At 37.0% G+C, this 27,335-nt stretch overlaps 1 protein-coding gene across 2 annotated transcripts in view; it reads right to left on the bottom strand.

Moving 5' to 3' along the window:
• Positions 1-27,335, bottom strand: part of FBXL4 (F-box and leucine rich repeat protein 4) — an 81,273-nt gene that overhangs the window by 41,553 nt on the left and 12,385 nt on the right. The window contains exons 2-6 of one of the 2 annotated variants that reach the window (XM_032408194.1): positions 25,115-25,232; positions 23,878-24,461; positions 16,141-16,212; positions 15,086-15,431; positions 6,052-6,296 (exon numbers count right to left, since the gene is read on the bottom strand). In XM_032408194.1, the coding sequence (XP_032264085.1) occupies positions 6,052-6,296; positions 15,086-15,431; positions 16,141-16,212; positions 23,878-24,389 (1,175 nt within the window). In that variant the 5' untranslated portion in view covers positions 24,390-24,461; positions 25,115-25,232. The remainder of the gene's footprint in view (positions 1-6,051; positions 6,297-15,085; positions 15,432-16,140; positions 16,213-23,877; positions 24,462-25,114; positions 25,233-27,335) is intronic. The other variant, XM_032408195.1, reaches the window with a different exon arrangement.

Raw genomic sequence — 27,335 nt, 5'->3', positions numbered from 1 at the left:
TTTTGCCCTGTTCCACTTCTTGGCATGTGACCTTGGAAAAGGCATTTACCCAAGTCTCAGCACTTTCTCAGCTGTAAAAGGCAGACTAGAATTACATAACAACACTCACCACACTGCCTCATGGTTTTGAACATCAAACAATATGTGAAAGCAGTTGGTAAAGGTCAAAGCACCCCACAAACATAAAAATACAAGTTGAACCTTGGCCAACTCACATTCAAACAATAAAAAATTCAATTGCTACAAATTTATTTTAAATGTTGAAAATAACTATTGCCGACATATCTTATTTATACCTGAACACCCATTTATTCTTAATCCACTGCAATATGTGTTTTGCTCTCCCTAAATTTGCCCTTTCCTTTTAAATGCCAAACTCAATGCCCTTTCTTTTCAGTGCTTGAATTACTTGACTTATTGTGGCATTTCACACAACTGCCCACCCCTTCCTTAAAATTCCCTGACACTCCTCAAGCTACTCCCTCTCCCAGATTTCTTCCAACCTGTCTCACTACTGTTACCTTTGCTAAATTGAATTAGCTAAACTGCGGTTTGCATCAAGCATGTTCACTTATTCATTCAACAAATATTTATTGAGCTCCTATTATGATCCAGGCATTACTCTAGGCCCTGGGGAGTTAGCAGTGGACAAAACAAAGTCCTGGCTCTCATGGAGCTTACTGATATTTTGGTAGGAGAGGTAGGCTATAAACAAGTAGCTGAGTAAAACAAATAGTATATTAGAAAGTGAAAAGTGTCGAGGAGGAAATAAAAGCAGGGAAGGGCAATAGGAAGTATCAAGAGTAGTTAGGGTGGTCAGAGATGCCTCACTGAGAAGATGAGTCAAGACCCAAAGGAAGTACGGCAGTAAGCAAAGCAGGTATCTGGGAAAGAACATTCCAGGCTGAGGGCAGGGCAAGCACAACGGCTCTGGGGCAGGATACCACGTAGAGTGAGGAAATGTAAAGAGACTAATCCAGGAGGTACAAAGTGAGGGACAGATGAGGAGCAGGTCAGAGAGGTTAAGAGGCAGTTCATATAGTGTGTGTCCCATAAACACTTCGGTTTTGAGGGAGATGGCATTCTCAATCATCAGAGGGTTTTGAGCATAAGAGTGACACAACCTCCTTGTGTCTTAGCAGGATCACTCTGGTTTCTGTGTAGAGAATAGACTGAAGGGGGAGAGGAGTAAAAATAGGGGGACAGTCAAGACACCACTAAAATATTCAGGAAAGAGAAGATGGTGCACTGGATCCAGATGGTAGCACTGAATGTGGTGCTCAATATTCAGATTCTGGATCTATTTCAAAGGTGGGCAATGTATACTAAATTATGACACACCTTCTCTACACTGAACTGAACTCAGGCTCATCTATTCCTAAACCACTACATTTTTTTCCCTCCTAACTCCAATGTCCTTCCCTACTAATTTGTTTATATTGAGATTTATAAGCTGCCTCAAATCCTTTGGCAACCGAAACAGATTTTTGGCATACCCAATCCTTAGCACAATGCCAGGCATGGAAAAAACATCTGATGAGAGTTTACTGAATGTATCTTCCAATTAAGAAAATTCACTTGAAGAATTTAAGTTTCCTCTACTCCAGAACAGACTAAGTTCTATGGGCTCAGGGTATTTTTCCCTTACTAGGGTTAAACTATTCCCAAGAAATATGATGAAATTAACAATTTTACCTAACTTTGAGTATAAATAGTAGTTATAGGTAGTTCTTCATATTTTTGTAAGCTAGCAACCTAGAAACGGATGTAGGGTTTCAAAGAACTAAAGACTATTCTATTTTGATTTGATACTTGCAACACTTTGACATCTCTTTTCTCCTTACCTCATTATTGAACTTTTCTCCTCTAAAGAATTGAGAGAGAAGCCAATCAGCAGAAAGCTAACTGTTAACAGACTAGAAAAGTTCCCAAATTGATTTAATGAATGACAGAATTTGAAAGCACAATAAAGATAATGATCATGCCTACAGTACCTTTCGGACTTTCCCTCTCTTTTTCTATATTGCATATTTTTACTCTGAGCAGATTATTTAGTTAATATCCCCATACTGTGTCTTCCTAAACTTACAGGATCTGTACTACCTACTTCTTCATGATCTCTGCAGTTCAAGAAGGCAGACGTAGTAGCAGACTCAATTAATTAGCCGAACACAACTCTTGTTTCTTTCCTTAATGCTCCTCATGTAAGTTTTATGTTACTGCGTAATTACATACATGTTTTTGTCTTGGTCATCTATTTATTTGTCTCAATTGTGATACTGGTCACCTAAAAGAAGAACTACAGCTTCTTTATTTTCTACAGCCTCTTCATTCCATGATATGAATTCTCATAAAGTATTTCTTGATATTGAGGGTATTATGAGAACACCTAAACTAGGTCTCTTGTTATGGGAAAAGAAAGAAATGGCTTATCCTTATGTGGTGAAGTAATTTGTCCAGAGTAATATAGGCACATAAGAAGTAATTTACTACATGGTAACTTGCACCCTAAAATAATAAAATCATATGAATAAATTATTTAATCTGAGTTTACTCATCAAAATAAAAGGCACCAATCCTCAGAACTTGCCTGATGTATAAAGGTAAGGGGGAAGAAAAAGGGAAAGGGGGAATGAGACATAAATGTCTATGGCTTCTGATTCCTACCGGTACATTTTATTAGCTGACTCTGAGTTTTATGAAACAGCATATTTAAGATAAATCTTTAATCCCTTGTAATTTGGAACATTATTTAATACATCTGATCCAAAATAAAGCCATTAAAAACAAAACTCCTTGTTGGCAGGAGAAAGAAAGTCTTAAAATTGCCTCAAATCTCTGGGAATTGACATTCTAAAAGAGGTAACTGTATAAAGCATAGGTAGGCAATTGAATAAACAAACAAACAAATAAGCAATAAGCTCTTTATCCCATAAAATTGTAGCTCTGTGTCAAAACACCTAATAAAATTCTTGTATCTAAAAAGCATCCAAGAATGTTTCCTGAATGAAACAATTAGAGGAGTCAGGGGTAAAAATCTCTACATAACTGAGGTGGAGATCAAGGTGATTAATTTGGGCAACTATCCGAAGAAAAATAGTAGTGGAAAAATAAACCTAAGGCTTTTTGAGCATCAGAGTGATACGATTAAGCCTAAAAGCACAAACAGGTGGGGTGGGGGGCAAAGAAATATCAAAGACTAGGGAACTCTATTATAAAAGAAAAGTGGAATTATAAAAGATGCGGTTCTAATGAGTAATGATATGCATGAGCAGTACTTGAAGTTGCAAATCACAAATCTGGAGATAGAATAGGATTTTAATAACTGATTAAAACTTTTAAGTTCTTGTTATTCCAATTCAACCTATTTTCCCACTCTTTTGAATAATATAAATTCCTAAAAAGTTCTTTGAAATCCAGTTAAACAGTTCCAACCTGTGAGGAAAGGTTTTTCGGCAACAAAGATAAACTGTATCAAACTTTTCCCAAAGACTTGCTCAACAGCAGCTCATTATCACTGGTCTCTAGTTTAAAAATGTACTTTTTTCTTTAAAGTATTATAAATAAGTCTTCTTCACAGTAATGAGCATAAATAGACCATACTTATTCATAGATTATTCATTAAGAATCAAGCCATAAATATGTATTGTTTATTCTGGGAATGCTGCCTACAAGCCATAATGACTATCAATTCGGCAGTCAAGTCAAGGAGGCCAACAGCAATCAGTAGGCAAGACTCCAGTATCTCCCACCCCAAAAAAGAATCTCTCTTCCTGGTATTTAAATGTTTTATTTCCTTCATGGGAACAAGGACTATGCTTAAAGGAATGCTATCAAGATTTATAGTTTCACTGGCTGAAATACTACCGTAAAATATGGAAAACTTAAATTTATGTATGTACCTTTGTGATTATTCAAACAGCCCCACAGCAACTAACATGGCTGAATTGAAAATGGAAGAGAAATTGCTGGTGAGAAAGTAGACTGGAGCTTTAATCTTGCAAAAGAAGATCTTTATCCATTATGACTCTAAAATTTAAAAAGTAGCATTACTAAACTTTCTTCTCACAACTTATGCCTCTGCTCATGCACCAGAATGAGCGAAACAAAGGGAGTTTTAAAACAGTGATTTAATACTACTGTTCCATTTTACTCATTATATCATGGTCTTATGCAACGTTTTGCCAAAGAAGCTGGACTTCAGCTGTTCACTACCAATGTTTTCTTTAAAGTCTACACTCATTAGTTATCATCCTGTTATTTTATTAATAAAAATATAGGAAGGATGTTTACATGTTTATATCTTTATTCTTCCTATAGCCTGACGTAGGAACTATGTTAAACATTTCTTTACACAGTCAACACTCACTATAATTTCTTAAACACTAAGGATGAAAACAAACAATAAATTCCAAGTAGTGGGAAACATTGAAGAAAGAGCTCTTAGAGGAATTAAAATAACCTAAAAGGTCCTTATAATGTAAAATAATGCTTACTGACACCAGTCATTCTATCTATGAGTTAGTCTTGATTTTTGAGCCACAGCGCATGCTCTAAACACCCACAGTCATCATTAGCTTCAGTCCTTCTTGGTCCTATTAGCAGGGAGGAAAATTTTCAAATGAAGGGTGGGGGTGGGGGGAGCAAGGGGAAGTAGAAAGGATTCAGCTGTGTTTCATTGGATAGCTGTCAAATGTCCAGCAATTTTTAAAATGTGGATTCCATAAAAATTCACCAAAATCATACTACCAAAAAAGAAATGCCTATTTTTTTTACCCTAGGTATCTCCTAAGCAAATTTACATAACAGAAAACATTTTGTACACATAGCATGCTATATATATATATATATATATATATATATATATATATATACACTCTCTGACCCACAATACCGTAATGTTTTATGTAAGATCTCCTTTCCATGGCTCTATTTTTGGCGGGAAAGGAAGGAACTCAGGGTATCCAGGGTTTCAACATGTGCTATAAGCCATTACTGCTTGTGTTTATTTTTTACTTTGTTGCATAAACTATCAATATTAGCACTTTGAACACACTGTTATTCTACCAAAAATTATTATTTCATCCGAATTTTATGGCATCAAATATTTATTTCTGGAACTGCATCTTTATTTTTATAGTCTAGTCAAGGGAAAACAAGGCTCAATATACAAATTTCTAATTCATAAACCACTGTTCAAGAATGTATCCACTGAAGATGTGTGAAGAGAAAGCTGTTGTTCATTTTTAACTTCTAAAAACCGAATATAAGATTATCCATTAAACAAAAATAACAGGTAATTTCCCCAAAGTTTCTACTCCTTCATTATTTAACTTAATGAAATGATGGGATTATACTGTAACGTACAATGAGAATAACCCTCATCAAGGTTAAGAGAAAAACACCTGTTTGTATCATAAGCAAAATTAATATGGCATTACTAAATGAATATGCATTTGTGCAAGCTTTCAAATGTTTAACAGGTGACATTTAATAGTAAGAAAACGAAATGCTTAAATAGAAAGGAGCAGAAACACCTGGGCAGGTCTGCAAGTGTGGTCGCCTACTTAGCATGCAATTGCATTTTCAACATAATTAGTTTAAATGAGCTTCTAAATTTGGGTGATGTATTGCACGTGTAATTAAGATTTAATTAAAAATGTTCTATAATAAATTGTTTTCCATTTCTGACAAATCACATTAGAGAGGTGGATTTTGATTTGGAAATAGTTTTTAAAATGTGTTAATCATCTGTGCTGAAAATATGAGGAAAAAAAAGGAGGTCTGCTGAAAGTTACTTGGGATTTACAAAATTGGAGGGAAAGGGCAGAATTTTGCGTCATATTATTGTGAACTTTAGCTGAAAAGGATGGTGACACTCACTCGTTTTGATAAGTAGAAGCATTCTGAACGTGACGATACACAAAATGGGTTTCTTTTTTATTTCTGTAAAGTATACAGTAGATACTTTTAAACTTTTCCTATGGAAACGACTCAACAGTTTAAGTACCGTGTGCTGGTAAAATGAGCGCAGCAAGGCTTGGAACTAACCTGCTAAATCCCGCCACAGAGATGAAGCCCCTATTGCCAGTCCAAGATAAATTAAGCCACTGAACGAGGGTGCAGCGAGGCTGCAGAAATTCCAGAGAGGTGTCATTTAGTTTTGCCCAGTACGGTTGCAGATTGAGGTGGATGTATTGTAGAGGATCACAGCAATGCTGGTTCAGTAGTTTGCAAGTCTGGGCTAATCTACACAGGTCTGGTAGTGTAAGATGATTCAGAATCAGTTGAATGAGCTACATCAAACAGATTGAAAAACAGTATCACTTAAGTATATTGTCCGGTCTAATAAAGAACAATAGTGTCACATAATTCGTAACAATATTTTCACATACAACATCAAGACTCCACAGCATTACCCAAATCAGAAGAAACCATACTTACATAAGACAATATATATTACATTTCAAAATTGTTTTAAGTATACTCGGCTCATGTCGACTACTCATTTTTTTTTTACAGTACAAACATCTATTTTGGTAATCTGTTGAATAATAGTTTCTCATAGACTCAACATTTACTGAACATCTACTATACCTCAAACATGGTGAGAGATGAAGAGTTGCCATTTTCAGAGTTTTGCAGAGTCCAATGGGAACTGGTAAGTACAATGACATGTTTTAATAGCTTTGAAAGACAGGAGCAGGGGCTGCTCTGGAAGATACAGGCCTAACCTCAAAGGGAGAGTGTACTTATACCAGGAAGGCTCAGCTTTAAAGGGTGAAAGGCAAACTAAGTGAAAGACTAGTTAGTGGTTAAGGACTGGGTTATGAGGAGCCTCACAGAGGAGCGTGAATTTATTCCGAAAGCAATAAGGAGTCTTGAAGGGCTTCACACTGCAGAATGACATGGTGAGATTTGCATTTGGAAAGCTCATGGCAGGGGGTACTCCTCAAGGCAGGGAGGCAGGGAGGCAGGGAGGCAGGGAGGCAGGGAGGCAGGGAGGGAAACCAGCCACGGAGCTGCTACAGAATTCCCAGAGGAAAGAGAAAACAAGGGCCTACTGGCAGTGATGATGTAGCAAACATATACAAAAAGTATTAAAGAGGAGGAATCCAAAAGATTTTTTTATCTCTAATTAAAATAGTTTCCTTGAACTAGTCCAAGATTTTTTTTTTTCCTTGACTATGAGCAGTTTGGGGCTTCTAAACTAATTTTTCTAGAACTACTGCTAAATAGCCTGTTCTGGACCAAGAAACAAAGAAAAAAAAAAGATCAAATATTTGCTAAATGGTAAAAATCTTTAGATGAGAGAGAATATTGAGTTTCTTGCTTAATGCAGCGTATTTGTCTAGCTACACTTTTTGTTTTGCAAATATACCCTTTAACCTTAAATGATGTTCTTCAATTTATTTGACTACGTAAGCCCAATATTCACTTCAGGACAGAATTTCACTGTTTTAGGCCAAAAACTTACAAAATAGTGACAACAACGTGATATTTAAAATAAGCTTAAAGGGTACATAAAATATGAGCATTGCTGACTAATACATAGATTGTGTTCAGTAAGGCTTGGGGTATTTTTGCTCTTTATTTTTAAGACTGAACTGGACTTTAAAAAATATTAAAGGTGTCTGATATAAAAAAGAGGGAACGATAAGGAAATTAAAAATTATTCTAAAATCCCATCACCCCAATAACATGTAAACTGCTGACATGTAAAATATTATACAAACAACAAAAGAAAATCGGGGTAAAACATTAGAAAACCCAAACACCGAAGAAAGGTAGAAAATGAGAAGTTTCTATCATCAAATCTAACGAACCCTCTCCCCACTGGTAAGCCCTTACGTTTTTCTGATCTCTTCCAATAAATATATACAAAAGCCCATTTTGGATTTGCACTAAAAGAATGATACTATATACACTGTTCTATACCTTGCTTTTCTCATTTAATGATGTATCTTATAGGTACCTCTTTATCTGCACATAGAAATCCACCCCATTCCTTTTTGTAGATGTGGCATTGTCACATCAATTGTCCAACTGATTTCTCACTGACATAATTCCTGTTTTAATACTGCAATAATGTTGTGTGTGTGCATGTATGTATATCTTGGCAAACTTTGCAAACATACCTTAGGGTAAATTTCATGCTTTTAAGTTTTGACATAAGCACAAAATTGCCCTTCAGAGTGTTTGCATCAATTTACTACAGTGTAAAAAAGTACCCATTCAGGGGCACCTGGGTGGCTCAGTCGGTTGGGTGACCCACTCTTGGTTTTGGCGTAGGTCATGATCTCATGGGTTGTAGGATCGAGCCCCGCATCAGGCTCCGTGCTCAGAAGGGAGTCTGCTTGAGATTCTTTCCCTCTGCCCTTCCCCTCACACATACTCTCTCTTTCTCTCTCTCAAATAATTTTTTCAAAAGATTTTCTTTATTTGACACACACACACAGAGAGAGAGAGAGGACAAGCAGGGGGAGGAGGAAAGGGAGAAGCAGGCCCCCTGCTGAGCAGGGAGCCCGATGCGGGGCTCGATCCCAGGACCCTGAGATCACGACCTGAGCCGAAGGCAGATGTTTGACTGAGCCACCCAGGTGCCCCAATAATTTTTTTTAAAGTACCCATTCACTTATGTCCTAGACAGCACTGTTAGCAATAAATTTCATCATTCTGAAACCAGAAAAAGAAGAAACAAAAACAAAAACAGTATGGCACTGTTGTTTTTTATTGCTGTTCTTTTTTTAACTACAGAAATGTAACCCTTTGCCAAGGGAGTTGCCAATATTTCTGTTCTTTTGGTCTGTTTCTGGACTCTATTCTGTTCCATTTATTTATCCATTATTTCTCTCATATCAATAGACCTCTAAGTCAAATGAGTTTTGTTCTAATTTTTTTAGAGTTTATGCATTGGAATGCACTGGATTGTTTGGCTGCAAATGAGAATCTATCTTCATTGTTGATGCACAAATATCATTCCCATAGCTTCAGAATATGCTTTATTATCTGGTGGGACTAGCGCTCCCTCCATTACTCTTCTTTTCCAGAATTTTCCTGAGTATTTTCATGTTTTTTCAGGTAAACTTTCCAATTAAAAAACAATAAAAAAAATTCTGTATTTTAATTGGGACTTCATTGAATACACAGATTAAGGAAAGCTGACACCTTGACTTTATTGTGTCTTCTTAGGCAAGGGCATGGTACGATTTATCATTTAATGATCTTTCATGTTCCTAGAGTTCCTAAAGCTATTGATTTTTGTCTATTAACTTTGTGACCTGCCAACCTTTGTTCCTAATAGTTTGTCTATTCTAAGAATTCTAGTACATAATCATATCATCTGCAAATGATGATGATTTTATAGCCTCCTTTCCAAAAATTATGCCTTTTCCTTCTCATATTTCCAGCATTGGCTAGTGTTTCTAGAATAATGTTAAGTAACACTGTTGTCTTGTTCCTGGCTTTAATTTAAATGTGAGCCACAAATGTGGCACATATGTAATTTTTAAAGTAAATACATTTTTTTAAAAAGTCAAAAGACTGCAGTTAATAATACTGTATTGTACACCTGAAAGTTACTGAGAGTAAATCTTAAGCATTTTCAACACAAACATTAAAAAAAAAAAAAAGAGCGATACGAGGTGACGTATGTGTCACTTTTCTCGATCTTGGAAAGCATTCTACAATGTATATGTATATGAAATCATCAGGGGCGCCTGGGTGGCTCAGTCGGTTAAGTGTCTGCCTTCGGCTCAGGTCATGATCCCAGCGTCCTGTGATCAAGCCCCGCATCGGGCTCCCTGCTGAGCGGGGAGCCTGCTTCTCCCTCTCCCTCTGCCTGCCTGTCTGCCTACTTGTGATCTCTCTCTCTCTAATAAATAAATACAATCTTTAGGAAAAAAAAAAAGAAATCATCATGTTGTACACTTTAAATATATACAATTATATTTTTCAATTATTCCTTAATAAAGTTAAAAATAAAGGCAAAAGAACAGTGATATTAATTTTAATATAGTTTATTTAATACTATATTAAAAATGATCATTTCTACTTGCAATCAACATAAAACTACTGAGATATTTTATTCTTTTTTTTTGTATGAAGTCTTTGAAATCCTGTATTTTATACTTTCAACACATTTTAATTCAGATTAGCCATATTTCAAGTGCTCAATAGTACATGTGGCTAATGGCTACCACATTGGAGAAAGAATTTCTAGTGTTTGATAACTAAATGTGATGTTAGCTTTTGGCTAATAATATTTGGTAGTAAACAATTACTATCAAGAAGCTTAACAAGGTATGTATATTTTTTTTTAACGGTGATGGATAACAAATTTGGGTATCTATCCAGCTGTCATTTGTTAACCAATTTTATGTATCCACTAAGATGGGATAGGATTTTTCTCCTTTTGACCTAGTACTATGGTATAATAATTCTCTAATACCAAAAACAATTTCTAATAGCAAAACACCCTTGAATTCCAGGAATGCGTCCTGAATGATTTTGTTGTATTATCTTTTAAAATAATTCTATTTACTCTACTGTATTTGTTTGCAGAAGTAAAATTGGTCTGTAGTCTTTATGTGCTACAATGTTACCCTGGCTTCATAAAAACATCGAAAGCTTTCCTTTTTCTTTACGCCATGGGAAGAGTTTAAATAATATAGGATTTATCTGTTTCTTAAACGTTTGAAAGAACCTATGAGAGCCATCTGGGCTTCGCAACAGTAGGATCTTAAATATTTGTAGAATGAGGGGCACCTGGGTGGCTCAGTCGTTAAGCGTCTGCCTTCGGCTCAGGTCATGATCCCAGGGTCCTGGGATCGAGCCCCACATCGGGCTCCCTGCTCAGCGGGAAGCCTGCTTCTCCTTCTCCCACTCCCCCTGCTTGTGTTCCCTCTTTCACTGTGTCTCTCTCCGTCAAATAAATAAATAAAATCTTAAAAAAAAAAAATATTTGTAGAATGAATTAAAAATCTGTTGTTTTAACTACAATATTAAGTCATATCAGGAGAATTTTTAAGCAGTTAGTGCAAGAAGGCATTAAAAATTAAATATATCCCTGTATCAGAGGATCAATAATTCACTTTTTCCAGATGATTTGTAATTTAAATAACACCCGGCAATTTCTGGCATCATTCCAAACAAAAGACACTAGTGTTAAAAGATGTGTATTTTGTGTGAAAACATTCTATGATACTTAATATTACATTTTAAGCAAATATCAAAATAGAAAAAGAATAGCAAAAAGTCAGAGACCATGACATTGACATGTGAAAAAGCACTTTTGGATTTTGATTAAATAAGAGATGACACGTTTCAGGCCTACAAGACAATACCCATTAATCATTACATATTTAGTATCTATTACAACGTGTTTTTATATGGGGGTATCCTAGCATGAAGTACCATTTGATACTACAGCGAATGTAGGATGTGATGGTGGGGAGGACTCCCCAAACAGAATTGATCTATCTGCCCTCAAAACCCACTCTACTCATAATACAATTATCTTCAACTATGAAAACACTGTCATTTGACACATTTATATATGGGTTTTTTTTTTCCACTTTAAATAATTTGGATTATCTTAAGATAATTTGGGTAACTTTTTTTTTTTTTTAAGTTTCTCTTTTTTAGTCACTGAGAGATCATTCAGTGTTCTCCCTCTCTGCATGGTGCTCGGCTTTCGTCAGGGCTAGGTAACGTCCTCAGACTACAGATTCTGTCTCCCGGTTTCTTCCCCATGCCTCTGTGGTACTGATCAAACCCCTTACCTGTACTGGAAGCCTTCTCGCTCTGCTTTCCTTCAGCATAGAAACATGCTGAAATCTCTCCCAGCCTGCATCACAGATAGAAATCTTCCTACTCTGCTGCTCCCTCCACCATTCACTTGTCTTTTCTCCTTTTAGAAGTTAGAACAGATAATTCCTATAATTCATACTCTCCCCCATTTTGATATGCCTTTTTTGAGTGCCACACAAAGGGGCGAAATGTTACGCAAGATGACAAAGTAGTATTCATTATTGGTGGACAGTCTTCTCCATGTTACAGCCCATAAAAAGAATACATTCACAGAAATATTTTTCTGCTTACACTCAAAGTAAACAGTTTTTGTCTCTGCTTCTCTCACCCTCCTTCATGCCTTAACCAAATATGGCAAGGTTTTCTCATTCTTCACCTATGTTCATGGCTCCACTAAACTGATAAATGTAAAGGATTATCAAAGATCTCCCAGCAACCAAAACCTGTGGGTACTTGTAATTTAGCTCTCTGCAGCAGTGTGGCTATGTCCTTTTTTATGTTTTCTATGCCTATTGCTTTAAGACTTTCATCTTCATCTCGAGTGCCTTTTCTGACGGGTCTTCCTCTATGGGACTCCTAGATGTTAGTATTCCCAGAATTCTGCTCTTGGCCCTTGATTCATACTCGACAGACTTTCCCCAGTTAATTTTATCTACCATGGTGCCCCTTGCCTCTTTCAAGTAGACTCACTCAAATATAAACTCAGACATTCCTCCTGCATTTCAAACTGAAATACTAACTGCCTACTGTCCTCAACCAGTTGAGATGCTTTGGTGAATCACAGGCACCTCAAAGTCAGTATGTCCTTCCTACCTTCACTCACTGTCTTATGATTAATGGCATGTCCATCCACCTAGTCATTTCGACCAGAAACCTGAAAGTCTCTCTGATGGTCTGCTTCATCTAGAGATGAACATTTACTTATTACTTTCAATTTCTACCCTCTGAGCTCTGAGAATATTTCTCTTACTCATCTCCTTTCCAAATTTTCCAGTATCCAGGCTTCATCATTTCTTGCCTCAATTACAGCAGTAATTTCCTAACCGGTGTCCCTGACTCCCACCCTGACCTCCTCTTGGTCTACTCTTCATTTGCCAGCAGAGTAATCCAAGACAGAAATCTCATTTTCTTATTCTCATTTTTTAAATAAATTAAATAAAACCTTCAGTGTTTCCCCACTGACTACAGAAAAGGTCCACGGTCTTTTTAATACCATGACACATATGAAAGACAAAATTTACATGAAGGCCAAAAACCTGGGCAATTATTCTAATTGTGGGACAACGCATGTGCAAAAATGCCTGCATATTATGGGACGTTCCTGGAATGTTAGCTATTCCACACCTTTCTCTCCCACTCAAAAAAGCATTATGAAGAATACAAGAGAATACAAGAAAGTGAGTGTGAAACTATTACAGGTATATCATCTCTAATTTTTTACCACAAGGTATTTATATAAAGTCTCAAGTATCTAGGACTTCGCCCCGATTAATTTTGCTGGGTACTGAAGAAATACAGCACCCTGAGGAACACAGGCTGAAGGGATAAAACGCAAATCTCTCAGTAAACCCACAAGCCCTTTCAGATGCAGGCTGTGCATTGCCAATGCCATGATGTCCCAATCACTGTCATCTCCACGAACGGGGTGCTGTAGAGTTAGGCACCGAGGCTATTCTGAGCCTCCATCCAGCTTCATCTCCTACAGCCTCTGCTATCCAATCCTCTCCCAGTCACCCTGAAAGACCGGAGTTCCCAAACAGGTCACAGGGTTTCACTTCCTCTCACCTCTGTACATTCTCTTCCTTCTGCCGGAAGTTCCCCTCAGTTAGTCATCTGAATGCTGTGTGTCAGCCTTTTCTCAGGTCTGGATAAAATTCAAAAACTGTTCAAAATATATTTGCTGAATTTAAATCTCTATTTTGTAGTTTTAGGAAATGGGTAAGAATCAAAGAAGTGATTTCGTTTCCTCCTGATGAACTGCTCCCACTGTTGAGAGGACAGATACTCCTTGAAGCCTGGGGAACAACCCTGTCAGGATCATATCCTCCTCTTTCCCCAACTCAACTCTTCCTTCGACTTTCCTCAGTCCTCCCAACCAAGAGCCAGAAGGTCTCATCCAATCTGTGAAGCTTTCTTTCTATAACACAAGACCTGACCTAGATGGCCTGGGTGGGACCCTGGTCCCATGGCTCACTGACTAAATTACGTTGGATCCTTAACTTCATCTTTATGTGCCAACTTGAGCTACTTCACAGGATGTATGACAGCATTTTAACTGCAAAATGTACGGGGATTGTGGTGACCGTTAGGCCTTCAAGAGGCCATCTTACTGTTCTCTGCAAGTTAAGTTACTTGTGTTATTACAATGAAACCTGAAATACCTACCAAGTTGGAAGGGGATAGTCTAAATTGGCTGAAATTTGTTTATAAATTTTTCTTGAAAAGATTTGGTTATATTATTTTTAACCACACATAGCAGTGGTCAGCAAGGGGCAAAAATGCCTGGTGGTGTGCTTTTGGCACCTGATGCCTGGGAGTCAGGGATGCTAAACTGCTACACTGCAGAAATGCCCCTGGAGAGACACACTAAAAACAAGGCTTTAGGCAAAGACACCCTCCACCTGCCTAGACCAAAAATTATAACTAGTCAGCAGAATATAGAAGAGAGTTAGTAGAGAAGCATAAAGGACACTTGGAGAAACTATGGGCTTATCAAGTAGATAAGCATCCCTCTCACAGTCTTACTAATACTCTAATGCAAGACAAAAGTGGTAAGATTACTTAACATAATTTTGTCTTGTTTTTTCAGAATCGAAATACAGTCAACCCTTGAACAACAGCAAGGGTTAAGGGCATCATCCCCCTCCACAGTTGAAAATCCATGTATAACTTCTGACTCCCCAAAAAGTCAACGATTAAGAGCCTACTGTTGACTTAAGCCTTACAGCTAACATAAACAGTCGAGTATCACATTTTGTATATTATATGTACTATGTACTATGACATACGCTAGAGAAGAGAAAATGTTAAGAAAATCCTAAGGAAAATGCATTTACAGTATTACACTGTAAAAAAAAAAAAAATCTATGTATAAGTGGACCCACACAGTTCAAACCCATGTTGTTCAAAGGTTAACTACACATAATACATGAGATTATGTACACTTTACCAATGCTTCTATTTCTCCGATAGCTAGCAAAATAAACATTAATACCTAAACATTTAAAAATTATAGTGTTATGTCCAATACTGCTACTGATTATCTTTGTCTTACCTCATAAGGCAGTTTATCAAAATATCCATTATTTGGCCCTTCCCTGAGGGCAGTACTACTAAACTTTTTGTTAAGACTGTCCATTCCACAACCATCCTTTTCTTCATAGTCATCATCTTCTAGATCATTCATGTCAATAAGTGAAGTCTTGAGAGAAAGCACTGGCTTGTCCTTCGTACCATGTAACACGACTGCATCTAATTCAGTGTAATAATCCAGAAGAGAACTATTTACTTCCAGCCGTATGAGGTTTGTGGGAAAATTTATCTGCTTAATACAAGGTTTAAATTGGCGAGCCTGGGAAGCATTCACCTTCGTCGGTCTCTCTGACCAAAGAATCTCCCATCTGCCAAAGAAAGAGATTTACCTATAATACACTTTAGAATGAGATTTACTGTTACCTTCAGGTTATGGCCCCATGCCCAACATGTTACAGCGTGATGCACAAAGGTATTAAATAAGGTGAACAGAATCAAACACAAGTATTATTTCCAGTACATAAATAAATAAATAAATAAACAAACTAAATGTCATAGACCTTGAAATATTTGTACTACTTAAATTATTTTTATAATTTCCTAGAAAGTGCTTTCTGGCACATTTCACATTGGTCAGTTAGAAACTGGCATAGCTAGACCTACATGAGGCACACCATTCGGTTCTACAGAAAAAGGAAACCCAAAGTCAGAATAAGGCGTACAGGATGAATAAAGCTCTGCTGTGTGCATGTCCTAAACCAACTGTGGGAACTACACTGAGCATCTTGTCACACCAGGGTCTCCTTTTCCAACTTTTCCATTTCTGTCACTAGCATCACACAAACTCAAAACTTTCGTTATCTCTGATTTTCTTTTATCTGGTCATTAAGTTTTGTCAAATTTTTCATGAAATTGTCGCTTTTATATGCTCTTCCTCTGGGAATTCCCATTATTCTCCTCTTTTAGTCATCTGTGTATGTTCCATACCTAGCAAGTATCTAACACATACCGGGTAAATAACATTTTCTCCTACTCCTCCAAAATGAACCCCCCCTTTCCAGCCAGATTAATCATTACCTTCCGGATAATAAACTCATTTCCACCTTTGTGTCTTTGCTCACGTTGTCTCCCCACAACGAAATGTCCAACCTGAAATTATATGCCCATCTGTTCTTCAAGGTCCAACTCACCTGCCATCTCTTCATGTAAGTCTCCTTATAAAACTATTTTCCAAAATTATTTAAAGATTCTCCATAACATAGCATCATTAGATATATAATATTCTCACATATGTGTTATAAGTAACCATTTCTAATATTGTTTCCAAATATATCAGAGAAAATTAGAAGCACAGACAAAAAATACTTCAATAAACATCTTTCCATTTCTAATTTAGTTAGAATTTTTTTAATACAGATTTTATGACAAAAACTAAGTATTTTTAAGTCTCTCAATACATACTACACACTGCTTTCAAAGAAGCTTATGCCAACAGCATATAAGAATGACTACTGAGAGGCACCTGCCTGGGTGGTGTAGTTCGTTAAGCCTACGACTCTTGATTTCAGCTCAGGTCATGATCTCAGGGTCATGAGATTGAGCCCTGTGTCCAGCTTCACCCTCAGCATGGAGTCTGCTTGAGATATTCTCTCTCCCTCTGCCCCTCCTCCACCCCCCGCAGCAGGCACGCACGCTCTCTCTCTCAAATAACAAATTCATAAATCTTTTTAAAAAAAAGAATGACTAAAGTTTTATTTATTTTTAAAAATAATCTGTAATTTCATGGTAAGCCATATCTCCATAGAACATAATTTATAATTCACTGATTACTAATCACACTTAAAATGTTTTCATAAACTTATGAATCGTATGAGGTTTTTTCTAATATATTGTCAGTTCATTTCCTTGGCCCAGTGACCTATTAAGATTTAAGTAAAAACTGATTACCGCAAGGCATTTAGGAAACTGAGATAGACAAAAGAGTGAGGCAAAACTATAGAAGTCATCAACATGCAGGCACCCTAGCAGGCCTTGGGGCCAAGATGGCAGCAAGAAGGGCACAGAGCACCAACTTGGAAGCGTAAGGCAGAAGCTCATGTGGATTATAGTGAACGTATCACTAACCATTATAATAGGAACTTTTGCAGTTACTAGACCCTTTATAATCACCTCATATTTGCTACTTTTGCTGATTCTCTCCCGAAAATTTGGAATAAACCCCATCAAACATAAAGAGCCTATGAGTACTATAACTGGAGACAACACGGAAGTCAGAATGGAGAGATCAGTCCCACTGTCTAACCAACCTTGGGAGACTAGGGAAAAGTTCTAAGGAGTACAGCAAGTTGTGGCAGGTTCAAAGAGTGAAGGAAAGCAGGCTGGGCGTCTTGCTCTTCCTGTAACAAGGCAGGAAAGCCCACCTGGAGTGCCAGGCTAGACCTACGTACCCCTAGAGCTTAACTGCAAAAATCTTGAGGGTTCCTAACAACAGAATTGATTTGAACACTCTAATGTAAACCTACACAGTTAAACAGAGCTAGCCACACAGGTACAAGGAACTGAAATATGAGTCATTTAAAACCATGTTGGTGGGAAAATGCATTCCTAATTTTGGACAGTATATTTCCAAGAATCATGAGGCAAATGCTTTTACGGTTTATAAATAGTAAACTCTTACTGTTTGTCGCCACAGTAAAATGACATCAGACGATGTTAGAGGAACGTCTCGTGTCTAGGAAACAGGGACTGCACAGGACCCTGTGAAATAACTGCGTGTACTGGGTCACAACACATGTGGTCTAACCCTATCTATTCTGTGATTTAGCTTCAGTGAGGAGTTTTTATGAGACTTAACAGAAACACTGAAAATGTGATGTAGAAGTCACGTCTGCCAGGTCCTTTGCAATAAATAAATACACAACTAACACATGTTCTTCATGTACAGTTTGAACTGCATTATAATGCAAATTACATTATAAATTTACAAACATAAGCTTAAAGAAAAGCTCTGACTAGAGCAGAAATATTCTATTTTAATAAGGTATTAATCCACTAAAGTCCTCCCTACTTACCTTGCAGAATGGACAAAGTTAGACGATGCTTTAAATTGACTTCCTTAACCTTTCTTGTATATTTAAACATATCAGGAGTAACACTATTTTAGCAACATTTTTGCTTCTTCTATGTAGCATGAATATTATATATTTACTTACACATATATCTTAAGTTGTAAATATGATGGCATACTTAAAGAAAAACAATATCATCAGTTTTTAGAAATATTTTAAAATGTCTAAATATAAAAAACTTTCATGTATCTAAATTAGTCATATTTTACTTTTTCTTGATAACCTAAAAAGTAACAAAAATTATAAAAAGAGAAAAATTATTTTATAGGTCTGTGGCCATCTGAATTAAACTAACATTAACTATAAGACCAATACAAATTGATCCTGAGGGATCTGCATTAAAGTGAATTTTTATTTAAAATTTCCTAATAGAACTAGAATATATTATTTCCAAGTTAGAAAGAGAAAGGTATCTATTTTATCCAACAAAAGAACATGCCAATATTATTTTATTCTGGAAAACTAAAGCCAGAATCTTAAAACCTAGTCAGTGAAAACAAGCAAGCAAATACAAACAAATGTACATGCGCACACACATACACACACACACTCCTTTCTGTGAGACAGCTCCAACTCTTTTAATCCTCTTGACCCAGGGCAGTGTTAAGGAGAGTAAACTGCTTTAAGTCATGCCCTCTGTGGTCTGTACATTTTTCTGTTTACTATATGTGCTCACACACTGTATATATGTATGGGACAAATCTGACCAACTCCAACGTCCTAGGTAAGTATTTAAATCTACAGTATCACATATGAAAAATCAGCTTGGAATTCTGTTCTGGCTGTGCTTAGAGCACTTAATTCTGGAATGGTAACCAACAGCATTCTCTTCATCAGCCCACTTATTTCCCTTTCTGTTGATTGTACTGAATGCCTACTATGTGTCCAGTTCTTAGAAACAAATCCCTCTCTGTGATGTTGATCTGTTGCTTCTCCATTGAGAAAGTCTCTCTAGGGCACCCCAGAAGCAACTGGGAAACAGAGAAAGAGAGATGTTCACCAAGGGAAACCAGAGAAACAAGTTTTCCAGCATATTTAGGTTGGACCCTGGCACATGGATGCAAAAAGCTTCCCTATAACCAAAATTTCTCCTGGTTAGTAAGCATATCTAGTAGCCAGCACAAAGAAAGTTCTCTTGCCAACACTGTTCCATTCCATCAGCTGAAAGTAAAGGGATAGAAGAGGAACACCAACAAGAATAAAAGAAAACTATTTAGATAGTACACCTACTCACTCCCTGCCTCCCAGCCCATCTCTAATTGGAACTGACTAGCATGTGCTTTAACAAAATCATGCTTCTTGGCCTACAAAGTCAGGACCAGACAACGACCAATTTGTGAAACTGTTGCTTAAGCAACTTCCTTTGGCAGCAAATTCTCTCTGTGACAGCCACTGTCTTTCTCCCTTTCTTAACTTCAGTATTATATAAGTGTTTTCACTTTATTTTTTTAAAGACTATTTATTTATTTATTTGACAGAGAGTGAGAGAGAGAGAGAGGGAACAGAGGGACCACAAGCAGGGGGAGTGGGGAGAGGGAGAAGCAGGCTTCCACCTGAGCAGGGAGCCCAATGCGGGGCTCAATCCCAGGACCCTGGGATCATGAGCTGAGCCAAAGGCAGATGCTTAACGACTAAGCCACCCAGGCGCCCCTAATTAAGTGTTTTTAATGCTCAGAAAAATCCACTAAATTTGATCCCCAAATAACTTTATTCCAATAGGTTTCTTTAATATGACCTCAATTTGTCATTTTCTTTCTCCTCTTTTCCTGTCTCTTTTTTCCAATGTGTAACCCTGTGCTAGCCTATCTTCTGACTCTTACACAAGCCTCCATTAACATCTTATCCTCAGGACTGGGACACTGGATACTACCTGTTTTATTTTCTCTGAATCGGGCACTAAGCAAGAAGTAAGAAGACTTTGAGATCTTAGAGAACTACCTGTAACTTGTCTATTTCACTTACTGAACAAAAAAAATGCAACCAGAAAAAAAGGGGAAAGATTGCTTTTAAATTTTGAATGTTCTGGGACTGCAAGTCCATTTCCTACAAACAAATTCCTGAGCCACTCCAACACACTCTCTTGCTTGCTAACTCTTAAGGTGGGCATAAAACCACGTGCTCAATTAAAATAATAGGCAGTACAGTCCAGGGGTTCCCAAACAACAGTGTGTGACGGAGATTTCCATGACTAAATGTGAAAAATAAGGAATGTATTGGTATATATAAAAATATGCACACATACACATGCAAAATCGCTAGCCATTCTTTAAGATTCTGATCATGCCAATTTCCCAGCATAAACTGAGGTTTCTTGTATAAAGTGATGGTGATGATAAATGATGTTAGTATTTCATGGGTTTGTCTTTTTAGGTGTACTCATTTAGCAAAGTAAATAATGTGACAACCTGTATCAGTTCTCTAATGTTTATTATCATTATTATTATGTTTCCTAGTTTATGACAGCCAATGTTCCCTACCTGTGCTCCACTTAGACCTCCTGGGCAGTTCTGTGGGCCCACTCTCCACACCTCCCAGCTTTGCTGCTAAGGGCTTCCCCCTGCAGCCTTCTTCAGAGAACTACTTGGGCTCCTAGAGCCTCTTCATCCAGAGGGTAGCATGTGCCTGGAAGATTTCCATTCCCCTTCCCACTCCCCTCACCCACAGTCCAAGACAGACGGGTGCAGGAGCATAAGAGCCCGGCTCCCTGACAACTTTTCCTCCAGGCTGACTGCGACTTCTTAGGAAAGTGCATCCTTGCCTGACTTCTTCCCTTCCCCACAGTGCTCTCTCCACTCTCTTAGTGCTTCCTCCAGGAGCCCTTCCATTGCGAATCATCTGCGTAACAACAGTCTTCTCAAGGTCTGCTTCTGGGACACTGGATCCAAGAGCCTGTGATTCCCAAAGTCTGGAAACCACTAGTCTAGGTCTTGAGAATGGCACTTCCATGCCTGTGGCCCTTCGCTAGCTTGTTCTCCACACTTTTTCACTTCTTTAAACACCAAGACCTCACCTCATGACTTCACCTTTGCAACGTGCTGTTCTCTCTCCACCTTTCCCATCCAAACTAAAGCTTCACTCAACTTTTGGGTCTCAGTGAAGTCACTTCCTCAGGGAAGACCTCTCTGAGCCCCAAAGACTAGGTTTGCCCTCCACCACTACACGTTCCCTGTGATCTCACGTTCTTCTTCCAGGCTGGCCTATAAAACACTCAAAGAACAAGAGCCATGTTCATCTGGTTCTTTGTTTTGTTCCCAGCAGTGAACTGGCAGAGAGGGTGTTCAATGTTTCCGATTGTTTAAAGAAATTCACCAAAATGTTAACAGTTACCGAATCTGAGGAGAGTTGTGAGGGTTTTTTTTTTCCTGTGTATTTTCTTTCTTGATATAACAAGTTTTTTAAACAATGAAACATCTACTGATTTCATAATCAGTAAAATTTAAAAGGTCCTTTTTTATCCTGCAATAATATATATTGGTTGGATCCTTTTTCTCTTAAAATTTAATGGTATTTTCTGTGGAATAAAGCTAAAAGTCAGTTAAGCAAATTAGAGATACATTTGTAAATAAAGTTGCCACTTTAATCACAACCATATACTACAACTCTCAGCTAGGAACCCAAGAGCATGATTTATATTCAAAATCAGTTATGCACACATTATGGTTTAGATTAAAGATATTACATGTTTCATAGATCTCATTCCCAAATTTATCTAGCTTTTTAGGGAAAAAGTACATAACTTTGTAGGAAAGAGACAAAGAATGACAGAATCCAATAAAAACAATTCTCACATAAAGAAAGGATCCTGCCCAAGGTACTTTTTCTCTCAGAAAAAAATTAAACAAAACAAATTTGTATATTAAAGGATGCTGGTTCTCTGTTTTATAAAAAATAGATTCATTAATAATATTATTCACGATGAATTATCAAGGTCATTCTGAAAAGAACAAACAAAGATCATCCCAGCAGGCTCCAGCTTGAGCTGAGCTGTACTCTGCATTTGTTTCCTGACACTGGGGAGGTGTTTTGAGGGTACAAGAGCCCTCAAGGAAGCAGTGTGTCAGGTGGTTAAGTGATCCTTGTCCCCACTCCTCCTCCAGTGGCAGCTGGGGACTGACAGTTTAATAGGTGCCCAAAAACTGCTCTGGGGTTAGAATAAGCTCAAAAGGGCAGGGCTTTTTGTCTACTTGGTTCATTGTTCACTGCTCTATCCCTGGTATCCAGATCAATGCTTAGCACATGGAAGACACACATATATTTAATGAATGAATTAGCAAAGTGATAGAAAGATCACTGATATCAACAAGTAATAGAAAAATGACAAAATAATATGATTAGATAGTTCAAGGAGAAGGAAACATAAATGGCTCTTAAACATGAAAGCATATACAACCTCAGAGACAATAAAAGTATTTTAACTTAAGGTTTACATGAGATAACATTTTCACCTACCAAAATGACAAAAATATTAAAATTTATTAACACACTCTGTAGCTCACATGAGGCTTGGACAAAACATGTATGCATATACAATGCTAGCAGGAATGTAAATAAGCAGAGCCTCTTTGAAGAGAAATTTGGCACTATCTATCAAAACTGCAAATGCATAGACCCCTTGGCCTGGCAATTCTTTTGGCATCTGAACCCACAGACATACTTGCACATATGTAAAATGATTTATGACAAGGTTATTCATTGCATTAATGTTCATAATAGCAAAAGCATGGAAAAACTAAGTACCCATCAAAAGGTGATTGGTCAATAAGTTGGAATACATATACACTGTGCATTACTTACAACCACAGAAAAGAATGAGGAACCTCTCTTTGCACTTATATGAAAAGATAACAGTATATACTACTAAATGAAACAAGGTATAGGGCAATGTGAATAGTATGCTTATTTTTTGTGTATAAAGAAAATAAAAATGTATTTATATTTGTTTATATCTGCATAAAGAAACTGAAAAGAAATAAATAAGTGGATAAAAGTGATTTCTTTGAAGATGGGTGGGTCTTAGGCACATGGAGAACAGAGTACATGCAAGACTGCATTATGTACTTTTTAGATTATTGAACTATGTGAATACATTACCAGGTCAATAATTATATTTTTTAAAAAACAGGAGGCTGAACTACAAAAAAAGAGAGAGAGAGAGACAGAGGCACTGCTATGCAAATTGATGTAAGTAAACAGGCTTTTAGAAAGAATGCACGAATTTCTCAAAGCAACATTTGTTTTTAAAAGAATATGCTTGTTACAAAGACATTCCCCTAACATTAAAGCTAATTCCCTAAGTACCCCTCCTAAAGTATCACTATAGATCTACTTTGAGTTACTCACTGTGTGTAAAAGCAGTAACATGATGCTTGTTTGAAAATATGTTACAGGTCATATTTCCTACTAACTTCTCAGATTGGCCCACATCCCAATTAACTGAAATCACCCTTTTTGTTTATAGTAACTTGTGATGCATAAATCTCATGACCTATGAATATTACGGTGTGTTACATGTATAAAGAATGTATTACAGCTTTAAATATGTGATTTTTCTTTCCCTATCAGAAAACTAAAGAAAATTTTAAAAATCCAATTTGTTCAAATTACTTAGAATAAGAAAAGACATCCAATATTAAAACAAACATAACCTTTCAGCCATATAATTTGGTCATTAAAAAATGAGTCTTACCTTACTTCAGCTGGTGGAATTGGTGAATAGGGATTTGCAGAACAAGCCAGAATTCTAATGACTGCTCCAGGATGATAGGTTTCCAGAACATGAACGGCTGTTGGATACACCTGTTGTTCAAAAGTAAGTTCCACGTAGTCTTGGCTTTGAAAATTAGGCGGTGTCCTCTTGAATGGCAAGGAAGCGCTAGGACACTGATCCCACCATGTTCCATAAGTTCGAAATACAGCTGTCTGAGTGAAGTCACCAGAACTTGGAAATACATTTGGTACACCTGCCAAATTCCACATGGTATAGGACATACTATTTTCACTTCCATAATGGGAACTGAAATCCACTACTTCTTTGGCATACTGGACCACCTCTGCGTTGAGAGGGGAAGTCCGGCTGTTTGATTCTATAGTTCTACGGCTGTTCATCATTTCTCCTCTTGTAGCTGTCCTGGCTCGGCGCCGAAGGCATATATAATAAAACATGGTCAGAACTGTTAACATGGGAAAGACTGGTGACATCTAGGTGTGAATTATGAAGCTTCAAAAGGTCAGGTGTCCTCAGTAAGACGCATGAACTCTTTGAAGGATGTTCTAAAAAAAATGAATGGCTTAGTAAAGTAAAAATAATTCAAATATACAGAAAAATGCATGGATAAGGTAATAATTAGGCTTTTCCCCCAATGTAATTTCCCAGAATGAAACTGAAAAAGCAAAATTCACTGTAAATGTAAATCTCTGGTATAATTTATCGAATGAATTTTTAAGAAACCTATATTGATAATGTATACAATTTTATGCTATATGGGAAGCAAAAATGATATTATAAGACAATGGAAAGTATATGATCCAAAAAACCCTATTTTATACAAAATTATAACTATCTTTCAAAAAATACTAAAGTCCTTGAACTTCTAAAATGAAAATTATTTAAAATATCTAGCAAACCACTAAAACACTGCTTTAAATCCAAAAGAACTTTAAGGCATTTTATAATTTCACATTTTAACAAATGATTCCCTATTGTTAATTATTACTCACCTCCAAACATGCTAAGTACAGATTTCACGTTATGGGAATATAGTTTTCTGGAGCTGACAGTTAATCCAGACCAACTAAATTAACTGCCTTACACATCACAGATCACCAGACAGTGTTTAATTTATAACTCTTAGCAGTATTTGTTAGGGCAGGCCATGGCTGGCTGGCATCTGGTTTGCTGCCAGATACTCTTAGAAATCACTCACCCCAGAGAGAATGGTCACAGGATACACACAGGAAATGCAAAAGTTGGCATTCATCCATGTGGCCTGAAAATTGCATGCTGATTTCAGGTTCAAATGTTGAAATGTCACATTCTTTTACCTATAAGACAACAGTTTTAGAAGATCTTTTTATTTCCAACTTAGGAAGTCAAATATCTCAAAAAGATTATAGATCATCTTTTAGATAAACAGACAAACATAAATAGCTACCTATTAAGTACAACTTTCAAACTGAACAGGTCACGTATTTCTGAATTTTGTGGACAATTCTAAATAATATAATTTTAAAATGTCAATACAGAATGTAATAAAAATGTAATAATGACCCCTTTCTATATAAACAACACAAACCTATAGCTATGGGTCCAAGTATGTGGGTAGACATATATTATGGGGACCACACAGTATTTTTTATCTCGTTTTATTTTTTTTATTTTTATTTTTTTAAAGATTTTTTTTATTTATTTATTTGATAGAGATAGACACAGAGAGAGAGGAAACACAAGCAGGGGGAGTGGCAGAGGGAGAAGCAGGCTTCCCGCTGAGCAGGGAGCCCGATGCGGGGCTCGATCCCAGGACCCTGGGATCATGACCTGGGCCGAAGGCAGACGCTTAACGACTGAGCCACCCAGGCGCCCCTCTCGTTTTATTTTTTTTAAAAATTTCTAAATATAGTTGACACTCAGTTTTACATTAGGTTCAGGTGTACAACATAGTGATTTAACATCTCTACACATTATGCTGTGCTCACCACAAGTGTAGTGACCATCTGTCACCATACAACACTATTACAGTATCATTGACTGTATTCCCTGTGCTGTACCTTTTATTCCCATGACTTATTCATTCTATAACTAGAGGCCTGTATTTCTCACTCCTCACCCATTTTGCCTCCTCCCTACCCCCCTTTCCTCTGGCAACTATCAGTGTTCTCTGTATTTATAGGTTTGATTCTTTTTGTTTATTCATTTGTTTTGTTTTTTAGATTCCACATATAGTGAAATCATAAGGTATTTGTTTTTCTCTAATTTCAATTAGCATAATGGCTATGGTCCATCCATGTTGTTGCCACACATAGCAAGATCTCATCCTTTTTTATGGCCATATAATATTCCTCTGTGTGTGTGTGTGTGTGTGTGTGTGTGTGTGTGTGTTTACATCTTCTTTATCTATTCATCTATACATTTAGGTTGCTTCCATATCTTGGCTACTGTAAATAATGCTGCAAAGAACATAGGGGAGCATATCTTTTTGTGTTAGTGTTTCTGTTTTCCTGGGTAAATACCCAGTAGTGGAATTATTGGATCATATGGTATTTCTATTTTTAATTTTTTGAGGAACCTCCATACTGCTTTCCACAGTGGCTGCACCAATTAGATTCCCACCACCGGTGCACAAGGGTTTCTTTTTCTCCACATCCTCACCAACACTTGTTATTTCTCGTCTTTTTGATTTTAGCCATTCTGACAGGTGTCAGGTGATATCTCATTGTGGTTTTGATTTGCATTTCCCTGATGATTAGTGATGTTGAGCATCTTTTCATGTGTCTATTGGCCATCTGTATGTCTTCTTCAGAAAAATGTCTATTCATGTCCTCTGCCCATTTTTTAATCAGACTGTTTCTTGAAGGCAGAATCTAGCCAAAGATCTTCATTTCTCAAAGTACTCAGTACATGGTAGGCACAAAATATTTGACATGTTGACAGAAAAGTGATGAACAAACAAAAAATACTACAAAAGTCCAAAATAATTTAAGATTATATAACAGTATTCTTGTGCCTCTTAATCCCAGCCAGATTCAAACACACTGAAAGGCTTGACAAAATATAACCAGTAAAACAATAAATAAAGAACTGAGCTTGAAACAAGCGAGGAAAATCCACAGTTGTGGGAAACAGACAAGAGAGGAGGAGCTGAAGCTAATACAACTCCTGGAACCAGGTACAGGCCTTAATCGTTATAAGGGGACTTTCTAATACCCATACAGAGAGGTTATTTCAAGCCAGGTCATATGTGGAAAGATCTTCATAAAGCCAAAAATAAGGAAAGATCATCCTATCTGTTAAAATCAGAAATACGAAAACTCACTGGCTAGGAAGCCTAAGGAGATATGACCTCAATTTGGGTAATGGGGAAAAGTCGCCGAGGGAAATCAGAACCCTATTAGGTGTACATTATGCATACAGCAAGGGCCTAAATTCAC

Source organism: Phoca vitulina, unplaced genomic scaffold, assembly GCF_004348235.1.
Source record: "Phoca vitulina isolate PV1807 unplaced genomic scaffold, GSC_HSeal_1.0 scaffold9, whole genome shotgun sequence".
NCBI classification, from domain to species: Eukaryota; Metazoa; Chordata; class Mammalia; order Carnivora; family Phocidae; genus Phoca; species Phoca vitulina.
Note: the sequence above shows the minus strand (reverse complement) of the source record. Positions and strands in the feature narration are given on the sequence as shown.